Source organism: Ranitomeya variabilis, chromosome 8 (assembly GCF_051348905.1).
Source record: "Ranitomeya variabilis isolate aRanVar5 chromosome 8, aRanVar5.hap1, whole genome shotgun sequence".
Taxonomy (NCBI): Eukaryota; Metazoa; Chordata; class Amphibia; order Anura; family Dendrobatidae; genus Ranitomeya; species Ranitomeya variabilis.
In genome coordinates, this window is record NC_135239.1 from 104,152,190 (window position 1) to 104,164,264 (window position 12,075).

Below are 12,075 nucleotides of genomic sequence, written 5' to 3' on the forward strand. Positions count from 1 at the left end.
AAGTGGAGTAAATGAAGTATCGTTGTGCTACAAATAACCTCATCTTCTGCTCAATGTTAGGTTAAACCTTGAATATAATAATATACATTTTTTTCAATGGCTTGGGCATTATAAATAAGAGCTCGATATTGTGATTGTTTTTCAGACATCAAGTAATGGACGTCATTCTGTGAGAATCACTGGAGTCAGTACTATAGATTTCAGAGCTGGTTTTTCTAACAAGCCTACCTTAGATTTCAGTAAAACATCCAGCAGACCTATACAAGGTGGGACCTTTTGAGCAAAATTTCTAATTAATGCTTAATGTAGAATTGATTTTCTATGTGTTTGTAAGCTTCATGGTTAAGTGGGTTGTAAGAAAGTCCTTATAGAGAGCTGGAAAAGCTGGGAAAAAGATGTAGACAATCCTCTTATCAAGCTGAGGTGAAGTTTATTCAGCGATAGGCAACAGAACAGTTCATGAAAGTCAGTGAGACCAAGCATGTAGGCATGAAAAGGTGACCAGACAGACAAAGTAAAGCTGGGATTAGTGTTGAGCTATACCTTCCGATATGCATTGGTGTCGGTATCGGATAGTATCGGCCGATACCGGCAAAATATCGGATCTCGTCGATACCGATACCCGATACCAATGCATTTCAATGGGACGCAAAGTATCGGAATGGTTCCCAGGGTCTGAAGGAGATATATATATATATCCATATACTCACCTCTCCGGCGGCCCCTGCACCTTACCGCCGTAACCAGGAGCCTCTGTTCCTAAGAATGAGCGCGTGAAGGACCTGCGATGACGTCGCGGCTTGTGATTGGTCGCGTGAGCGGTCACATGAGCGCTCACGCGACCAATCAGAAGCCGCGACGTCACTGAAGGCCCTTCACGCGCTCATTCTTAGGAACGGAGGCTGCCGGTTACAGCGGTAAGATCCAGGGGCCGCCGGAGAGGTGAGTATATCCATATTTTTTATTTTAATTCTTTATTTTACACATGAATATGGTTCCGATACCGATTCCCGATATCACAAAAGTATCGGAACTCCGTATCGGAATTCCGATACCGCAAGTATCGGCCGATACCCGATACTTGCGGTATCGGAATGCTCAACATTAGCTGGGATATCTGGCAATGGTCTGGCCATGGTCTGGTGATGGTGTGGCCTGTCGGCAGACTGGCGATGCTGTGGCCCGAACAACAGTAACACGGGCTTTTTATACATGGTTTAGACAAAGAAAGCTGCACCTTGCAGCAAAGGGCGTATACATGATAACCTCATACTGCAGAGAGAAACAAAGAAGAACAACAAAGAATACAATGACACAATATGACAACATTAATGAACATTTCCCCAAACTACATTAAAAACCATAAATCTCCATGTTCCTCTTAGCTAACATCATTATTCACATCATGCTTTCAGCATGCTGCTATAGCTATCCATACACTAACAACTCTCGATTCTGGTTTCTAACTTAACTCAATATATATATACTATTCACCACCATATAATACCACTTATTTACAATCACAGTACCTTGCAGCTGTTCCAATTAGTCTCCCTGGACTCCATCCATTCTTACTAATGGCACTGAGGTCATTTTTTGTTTCTTTATTCTGGGGAGAGCCTCAGATCTTTTAGCAAAGTTAGTTGACTAGAGATTGTCCAAGATGGCTGCTAGAGCCAACAAGGCTGTTCAGTATATTATGGTTGACCATTCTCTGACATAGGTTATTATTGTGCTTGCACAAATTGATAAGACACTGAATGGTTTGTTGTTTTACAAGGTTTTGATTCATGAATAACATAATGGGTCAGTCGTTATCCCTAGAAGATCATGGCAGTTATGGTCAGGTGCAGGACAGCAATAGATACCACCAACAATTAAGCACTAGAATTTTTAACAAGATAATAAGCAATATTTGAACATAAGAAAAATTAATTAGATCAAAGGGGAATGAGATTTGGGACAAGTCAATGAATTGCACTTTAGTTAAAGCAATGGCATGATAGTACGTAATAAGAGCCACTGGTGAACCTGAAGATATTCCAAGTAAGAGACCTCAAAGCACCGTGATAGTCAAGGGCTCTTTGGTTGCAATGTATTTTCAAACAGATCCTGAGATTCTCCTCCAATGCATTCTTGGAGTGTTTTTTTTAGATTGCTATCTAGTGCCTAGTTTAAAGGTACCGTCACATTAAGCGACGCTGCAGCGATAGCGACAACGATGCAGATCGCTGCAGCGTCGCTGTTTGATCGCTGGAGAGCTGTCACACAGACCGCTCTCCAGCGACCAACGATGCCGAAGTCCCCGGGTAACCAGGGTAAACATCGGGTTGCTAAGCGCAGGGCCGCGCTTAGTAACCCGATGTTTACCCTGGTTACCAGCGTAAAAGTAAAAAAAACAAACAGTACATGCTCACCTGCGCGTCCCCCAGCCTCTGCTTCCTGACACTGACTGAGCTCCGGCCCTAACAGCACAGCGGTGACGTCACCGCTGTGCTTTCACTTTCACTTTAGGGCCGGATCTCAGTCAGAGCAGGAAGCAGAGGCTGGGGGACGCGCAGGTGAGCATGTACTGTTTGTTTTTTTTACTTTTACGCTGGTAACCAGGGTAAACATCGGGTTACTAAGCGCGGCCCTGCGCTTAGTAACCCGATGTTTACCCTGGTTACCAGTGTAAAACATCGCTGGTATCGTTGCTTTTGGTGTCAAACACAACGATACACAGCGATCGGACGACCAAATAAAGTTCTGGACTTTATTCAGCGACCAGCGACATCACAGCAGGATCCTGATCGCTGCTGCGTGTCAAACTAAACGATATCGCTAGCGAGGACGCTGCAACGTCACGGATCGCTAGCGATATCGTTTAGTGTGACGGTACCTTAAGAGCCGTACTTCAATTATTCACTAGAGCCAACTCTATAGACGCTGAAGAGGAAGACAATATCGGTAGATATAAGCTCAGCAAGATGACTATTGTAATATTTTATTCTGAAGTCAAGATAATCTTTAAAAAATGTATTACTTTTTTTTCTGCAGAGCGTAAAAACATTGTTTTTTTATACTGAGGGTTGAGTTTCCCAATCCCTTAAGTAATCTCCTTCATCTTACAGGGATTCCTACATACGTTCTCTTAAACACAACAGGCTTACAGCATCCAGGAAGACTCGATTATCTGGAGTTGTTAAGTACTTCAGGCCGGCTTCTAAAGACAATTCCAATTAAATATTATCCTGATAGAATACCCTATGAAATATGGAATGTAACTGCATTTACTCCACCAAAGGAACCATTTTTCCTTAGAATAACAGGTTATGATAAAGACGACTACCTGTTTCAGAGAGCATCAAGTGTTTCATTTTCTAATACTGTGCCAGGTAAATGCTAATCACTGTAACATATTTTATCCACTGTCAAATTTATGGGAAGAAATTATCATAGCTTGTATAACAGTTTTATGGCATTTAGTGATTTTGCAAACATTTTGCCAATTTAAAATTTTGACTCATCAGTTTACCATGAAATAATGCTGTAATCAATATCATTTACTTATTTAATTCCCTTTGCTGCAACACAGATTGTAGATCAAATGTCTTTTGCATATAACATATGTGTCACTGTTTATTTCATGTAGCATTTACTTTTCACTACATTATTTATACTCATAGGACCACCAAAGGTGTCAATGCCCAAAGTAACGCCTGGTTACTATCTACAACCCGGTCGCATTATGTGCTATGTGGAAAGTCTTATACCCGTATCAGTGCATTTCAGAAAGAACGGCATCAGACTTGGTATAGAGCAAACATTCCAGTATGTATAATTGTTATTAAATTATATATATACAGTATATACAGTATCTCTAGATGTAGATCAGGATTGAGTTTGAGTCTGTAATTTTGAAAGCTTTAATGGAGTACAGATTGAGATTTATAATACTGTAAATATGTGGATTATTTACCGTATATACTCGAGTATAAGCAGACCCGAGTATAAGCCGAGACCCCTAATTTTGCCACAAAAAACTGAGAAAACTTAATGACTTGAGTATAAGCCTAGGGTGGGAAATGTAGCAGCTACTGGTAAATTTCAAAAATAAAAATAGATACCAATAAAAGTAAAATTTATTGAGACATCAGTAGGTTAAGTGTTTTTGAATATCCATATTGAATCAGAAGCCCCATGTAATGCTCCATACAAAATACACCCCATATAATGCTCCATAAAGTTTATGATGGGCCACATAAGATGCTCCATACAAAATACACCCCATATTATGCTCCATAAAGTTTATGATGGGCCCCATAAGATGCTCCATACAAAAATATGCCCCATATAATGCTGCACAGAAGTTGATTATGGCCCATAAGATGCTCCAAAGAAACATTTGCCCCATACTATGCTGCATAAAGGTTGATTATGGCCCCATAAGATACTCCATAGAAACATTTGCCCCATATAATGCTGCACAAAGGTTGATTATGGCCCCATAAGATGCTCCATTGAAACATTTACCACATATAATGCTGCACAAAGGTTGATTATGGCCTCATAAGATGCTCCATAGAAACATTTTCCCCATATGCTGCTGCTGCTATTTAAAAAAAAAAATGACATACTCACCTCTTGTCCTGAGCAGGTGGGGACACCGGCACTTGCAATATTCACCTGCCCCCATTCCACCGTCGCGCGCCACTCCATCTTCCGGCTCTCTGCAGTGACTGTTCAGGCAGAGGGCGGCGTGCACACTAAACATGTCATCGCTCCCTCTGACCTGAACGTCACAGCCAGAGGACGCAGAAGACAGAGCGGCACGCGGTGGTGGAACGGGGACAGGTGAATATCGCAATTCTCACCCTCCACCGTCATACTCACCCTCCTGGCGTGGTCTTCACATCCCTGCTTCTCTGATGCGATGGTCTCTCTGGAGCCAGCAGCTTGTTCCTGTGTTCAGCGGTCACTGGTACCGCTCATTAAAGTAATGAATATGCACTCCACCTATGGGAGTGGAGTCACGCCCATATTCATTACTTTAATGAGCGGTACCACGTGACCGCTGAACACAGAAAGAGCTGCCGGTGCCCGGAGACCATCGGTGAAGCAGGGACCATGTCAGGAGCAGGTGAGTATGATGTGACAGAGAGACGGACCAGGGGAGAAGGAAGACAGACCAGTTGGGGTGATGGGAGACAGACCCGTGGGGGTGGCTTGAGTATAAGCCGAGAGGAGCACTTTCAGCCTAAAAAAATGGGGTGAAAATCTCGGCTTATACTCGAGTATATATGGTAATTGACACAATAGACAACAGGGGGAAATTGCCATGGTCTAACAAGAAAACTGTCTTTGTTACACGTAAACAAAAACAACTCAATATTTGTTTTAAAGGGCACTGTAAGAAATGAAAGCATGCTGTGTTTGGTTGCTATTTAGAAAAAAAATATTTTAAGATGCATTCCAATGTGTACAATTATTTTATATGGAAAGGAACCTGATACTAGAACTGATCCTATTGTTTTTTTATGTTTACTTGGACTGTAGAGCATAGGTGTCAAACTCAAGGCCCTAAACCAAATCTGGCCCTCCATATTATTCTATGTGGCCCACGAGGTCAGGACACCCTTTAACATTGCTCCAACCAGCTCTCCATACATGGAAAGTGGAGAGCAGATCGGAGCAGTGTCGAAGTGTGCGCCGAATCTCAAAATCTAAAATGGCAGTCACCCCCTGTGCTGGCACCACCCCCTCTCCTAAGTATTGGTTATGCTTTATGTTGACACAGTCAATGCTTAACAGAGGGGGCAGAGCCAACACAAGGAGCTGATGCAGTCTTTCAATCTAAGCAGATGCAGTGAGCGGTAAAAAGAGAGGGTGGCTCCAGTGCAACACCCGCTAGGGCCGTGGGGTACTTGGAACCGGGTCGGACAGTTCTTAAAGGGGTGGTCACGGAGCATTGTCCCGGTCCGTGGCCTTGGGCGTGCAATAAAAAGGGATGAGGGGATCTTTGTAGGTGATTGTTCATGACACCATCTGTGGTATTCGGCTATAGATGGCTGATACTGCTTAATGGGACCTCTGGGGCCAATGGTGATGCAGTTAGGATGGTCCTGCTCCCCACAGGTGTAGCGGGTCCCCAGGGCTACCATAACAGTCTATGAGGGGTTGTGGACGTTGGAGTGCATTAATGATTGGAGGACACAGGGACTGTAGTTTCTTTTTCTTTAACTGTAGGTGCTTTCCGGAGCACAGATACAGGTGGTATTGGAAATCTGGGCAGCCTGGAAGCAGTTCAGAATCCCCCTAGCCAGTTGGGGTTGGAAGCCTCCCTACTGCGCTGTTCTTTAGGTTCTTGATGCCTTATGCTCTCTTCAAGTCCCTCTCTCAGTCTGTCCCTTTGGTAGAACACTACCCGCATGGCAGGCAGCTTGAGCCTTTTCCTGATGTCACTCCCTAGTGGTGACTCCGGGCTCTCTAGTGTGCTGCTGTACCTTCGGACGTCAGATGTGGCCAGGAGACCTGCAATCTCCTGTTCTCTTTATTCAGTTGCTGGGCATGCAGTTCCCACACAACCACTGACTCCGGTGTCCAGTCTGTTGCACTCAGTCCTGGGGTGAGCTCATTCGCAGCTCCTATCCTCAGCTTCTCCTCACTTGCTCCCACTTTCACTGTCTCTGACTGACTAACCCCGCCTCCAGACCAGAACTTTTTAGGGAAGTTCCCCTGAAAATAAATTTAGAGCTCCCATTTCTGGTCTGGAGTAAGGAAAGTGTTGCATGCCAGTATTACCTGTTAAGAGGATCCCTTCTTGCTTCCAGGCATGGCATTTCCCCTTGTGAGGGAGGCATTGCTACTGTAGCATCCGGACTCCTGAGGTGCCACACCAGCACAAGGAGCAGGTGCCATCTTTGTCAGAGAGAACATTTATCTAAAAACAGCTTTCTTAGCTCTACTACCCAGGGACAGCTCTCTTAGGCTAGGTTCACACTTGCAAACCGGGGCTTTGCAGATGGCTGCGTACTTCTTCCCTGAAGCTCTGCCCACTTCCGCACTTCTTCCATTTAGGTCCATCTACTTCTGCATGCATCTTGCGTACCTATCTTTAACATAGGGCATGCAGGACATGCGGATGTATGTGGATGCATCATTTTGACATGTCCCCGCCGACCGCATAAAGACGCAACAAGTTGCGCTCCCATGCGGTCAGTGGGCACGTCAAAACGATGCACCCGCATACATCCAAATGTCCTGCATACCCAATGTTAAAGATAGGTACGCAGGACACATGTAGAAGAATGCAAAGGTAGGCGGAGCTTAATGGAGGAATTACGCAGCCCTCCGCAAAGCCCCTGAACGCTAATGTGAACCCGGCCTTAGCACTACTACCTAGGGACAGCTTTCTTAGGCCTACCAGCCAGGGAAAGCTCTCTTAGCCCTACTATCCAGGAACAGCTGTCTTAGACCTACTACCCAGGAACAGCTTTTCTTGTCCTAGTGCTCAGGGAAAGCTCTTTTAGCCCTATTACCCAGGAACAGCTCTTCTTATCCTAGTGATCAGGGATAGCTCTCTTAGCCCTACTACCCAGGAACAGCTCTTCTTATCCTAGTGATCAGGGACAGCTTTGTTAATCACTACTATCCAGGGACAGCTTTCCTAGCCCTACTACTCAGGGACAGCTCTCTTAGCCCTACGACCCAGGGACCTCTCCTAGCCCTACTAACCAGTGACACTTAGCCCTACTATCCAGGGACAGCTCTCTTAGCCCTACTATCCAGGGACAGCTGTCTTAGCCCTACTACCCAGGAACAGCTTTTCTCATCCTAGTGCTCAGGAACAGCTCTCTTAGCCCTACTACCCAGGAACAGCTCTTCTAATCCTAGTGATCAGGTACAGCTCTTTTAATCACTAATACGCAGGGACAGCTCTCCTAGCCCTACTGGCCAGGAACAGCTCTCTTACCCTTATGACCTAGGGATATCTCTCTTAGTGCTACCACCCAGGGACAGCTCTTAGCCCTACTATCCAGGGACAATGCTCTTGGGCCTACTACATAGGAACCCCAGGTCTCGTAGCCCTACTACCCAGTGACAGCCCTCTTCTAACACGTGGACAGTCCATACATTGCAGTCCATACAAGTATCGTGTTCCATGGATGTCTGCATGGGCCCTTACAATTTCAATTGGCCCTTTGAAGGCAACCATAATGCTGATGTGGCACTAGGTGAAAATGAGTTTGACACCCCTGTTATAGAGCATTGGCTCCCTTTCGGGACCCCCTATATATGCCAGAGCAAAGAGTCAATCTATAAGAATTAGCTCCCCACCAGACTAATGGCATTTTTTTGCCATGAAATTGAGAAGCTTTATCTCTGGAAACTTCCAAATGAAAGTTAAAATTGAAACCTAAATTTCACTATAGCCTTATAGCTTAAATTTAAATGAGTTTCTTGCATCTAAGCCAAGACATTTTGTCTTTGACAAATCATTTTAATTCAGCCATTAAAAACTCACTAGTCTCATTTCCTGCAGAATTTCTTCATGCTCAATACATAACATGTAATAATTTATAAAAATATTTTGTTTCTAGAGAGTCAATAGAAACCACTTGGGAAATTGCTAATGTGTCTACTTACGATGAGGGCTACTATGACTGTTTTGCGGTTAGCACCGCCGGAAGTGCAAGAGCTCAGACATTTCTAGATGTAAATGGTAAGTAACATGATAACTTTAATAAAGGTGTACACAAAATAATGTGTACAATCCTCATTATCAGTCACTTACACTCACTGGCCACTTTATTAGGTACACCATGCTAGTAACGGGTTGGACCCCCTTTTGCCTTCAGAACTGCCTCAATTCTTCGTGGCATAGATTCAACAAGGTGCTGGAAGCATTCCTCAGAGATTTTGGTCCATATTGACATGATGGCATCACACAGTTGCCGCAGATTTGTCGGCTGCACATCCCAAAGATGCTCCATACAAGGCAGGATGGATCCATGCTTTCATGTTGTTTACGCCAAATTCTGACCCTACCATCCGAATGTCGCAGCAGAAATCGAGACTCATCAGACCAAGCAACGTTTTTCCAATCTTCTACTGTCCAATTTCGATGAGCTTGTACAAATTGTAGCCTCAGTTTCCTGTTCTTAGCTGAAAGGAGTGGTACCCGGTGTGGTCTTCTGCTGCTGTAGCCCATCTGCCTCAAAGTTCGACGCACTGTGCGTTCAGAGATGCTCTTAGGCCTACCTTGGTTGTAACGGGTGGCGATTTGAGTCACTGTTGCCTTTCTATCAGCTCGAACCAGTCTGCCCATTCTCCTCTGACCTCTGGCATCAACAAGGCATTTCCGCCCACAGAACTGCCGCTCACTGGATTTTTTTTCTTTTTCGGACCATTCTCTGTAAACCCTAGAGATGGTTGTGCGTGAAAATCCCAGTAGATCAGCAGTTTCTGAAATACTCAGACCAGCCCTTCTGGCACCAACAACCATGCCACGTTCAAAGGCACTCAAATCACCTTTCTTCCCCATACTGATGCTCGGTTTGAACTGCAGGAGATTGTCTTGACCATGTCTACATGCCTAAATGCACTGACTTGCCGCCATGTGATTGGCTGATTAGAAATTAAGTGTTAACAAGAAGTTGGACAGGTGTACCTAATAAAGTGGCCGGTGAGTGTAGATGGGAAACTGAAACATGAGCTATTTTAAATATTACATAAATTTTTATGTATTATCACTTCTGTAACAATTAGTAGATATGTATACTGCTATACTGAACTAAAGATGGATGGACCCAAAACAATTCTATTAGTTTTCTACCTCCCCAACCCTAAAGGTCTCCAGTAGCATTGCAACATAAATTGTAAAATACTTAGTACTGTTAAAGGGGATCTGTCAGGAGGATCAAGTCTCCTAAGCGGTGTACATGAGCATGTAGGTTATAGAAAGTTGAATACATTTATACCTTGATATCTGTGATATGATGTGTTATTCCAGAGGAATATACATTTTTCTTAGCTTGTAATTGAGCTGTTAAGATCTATGGGTCGGAAATAGATCTTCCTGAGAATCTGTCTCCAAAGCCTATTTTGAAAGGGAAAATGAACTCCATGCGAATGTGGCACTAATCACCTTAGGATTTTTTAAATACATTGTAAGACTATTCCTACTGAGTGTGTTGGGGGACACTCGCTTGGCCGCGATATTCAGCACACGGGCACGGGTTTTTAAAACAAAACAGTCCATACGGTTTATTATGCCTCATAAACCATACCGTGAGCAGTCCATTTACATACTGAACCCGGACATCACTTCAAGTTTCAGGCCCTTATTCTGTGGTAACTAAACACGCTGGTCCTCACTGACCAGTTGCCGTGGGTTACCACACAGTTCATGTTACAAGCACCGACAGTTTATGGAGGTACCTTATGGGAGCTCCTGCTCCTTCTGCTGACTCCTTGTCAGACCTCTCTCCTGGGGAAACTGCCTTACGGGGTTCACCAACTTGCCTGGCCGGCACACCTCAGTCAGTCCAGAGCCACCGAAGGCCGGTAGCTTCCCCAACACCGATCATCCAGGTCCCCAGTCTCTCAGGTGCTCCAAGAAGACTCCACTCACAGGAGCTTCTAACACAGACTGTCCGGGACCATGATCACACTGTGGTCTTCAGAACGTCCATCCCACCTGGGACCGTCCAACCACAGAGGCATGTGGCCTGTCTGGGTGCTATTCAGGACTTAGTCCAACACCACAGGCCACCAGGTTCAAACCATGTGCTTTCCAGGAAGCCTCCTCCCAGGTCTTCCAACACAGGCTTCCAGGACCTTGCACTTGGACCTAACAGATCCAAACACTGGAACCACACAGGAACACGTGACCCACACCCTGGCCACATTATGTACCCGTAAGCACACCCACAGTAATGGATCACCTGGGCTGGTCACGTGATCCTGACATCACTGCAGGTCGATTCTCACGGCCTCAATACGACTCCGTGCACATACCGGGGAGACCATGCAGCGCCCCCTACCTGTTACAGGGGTCACTGCATCACAATATCTACTTCCAGTGAAAGAATGTTAATAACAGTTTATTTATTTTCTCAAAACAAAAAAAAGGAAAAAACATTTTCTTAAATATTTAACAAATACAGTGCAACGCGTTTTGGCTGCTATTTTTACAGTGCAGCCTTCATCAGGTAACAAAAAAACAAACAAACATACAAAAGCACTATAAAGTGATTTTTTTTTACTAACATAATCAGCATACATACTTTCCCGACACTGTTTCCTTGCTGGGGTTTCGTTTGCACTTTTGTCCCTATTGTTTTAAATGTAATGATCTTTTTAATATACAGTACAGACCAAAATTTTAGACACACCTTCTCATTTAAAGATTTTTATGTATTTTCATGACTATGAAAATTGTACATTCACACTGAAGGCATCAAAACTATGAATTAACCCATGTGGAATTATACACTTAACAAAAAAGTGTGAAACAACTGAAATTATGTCTTATATTCTAGGTTCTTCAAAGTAGCCACCTTTTGCTTTGATGACTGCTTTGCACACTCTTGGCATTCTCTTGATGAGCTTCAAGAGGTAGTCACTGGGAATAATCTTCCAACAATCTTGAAGGAGTTCCCAGATATACTTAGCACTTGTTTGCCCTTTTGCTTTCACTCCCAAACCATCTCGATTGGGTTCAGGTCTGGTGACTATGGAGGTCAGGTCATCTGGCGTAGCACCCCATCACTCTCCTTCTTAGTCAAATAGCCCTTACACAGCCTGGAGGTGTGTTTGGGGTCATTGTCCTGTTGAAAAATAATTGATGGTCCAACTAAACGCAAACCGGATGGAATAGCATGCCGCTGCAAGATGCTGTGGTAGCCATGCTGGTTCAGTATGCCTTCAATTTTGAATAAATCCCCAACAGTGTCACCAGCAAAGCACCCCCACACCATCACACCTCCTCCTCCATGCTTCACAGTGGGAACCAGGCATGTAGTGTCCATCTGTTCATCTTTTCTGCGTCGCACAAAGACATGGTGGTTGGAATCAAAATATCTCAAATTT

General features: G+C 44.3%; 1 protein-coding gene across 1 annotated transcript in view; it reads left to right on the forward strand.

Annotated features, from left to right (window-relative positions):
* The window catches only part of HMCN1 (hemicentin 1), a 768,245-nt gene that overhangs the window by 87,794 nt on the left and 668,376 nt on the right, over positions 1–12,075 (forward strand). The window contains exons 7-10 of the mRNA XM_077275842.1: positions 146–266; positions 3,114–3,377; positions 3,669–3,813; positions 8,583–8,704. Of these exons, the coding sequence (XP_077131957.1) occupies positions 146–266; positions 3,114–3,377; positions 3,669–3,813; positions 8,583–8,704 (652 nt within the window). The remainder of the gene's footprint in view (positions 1–145; positions 267–3,113; positions 3,378–3,668; positions 3,814–8,582; positions 8,705–12,075) is intronic.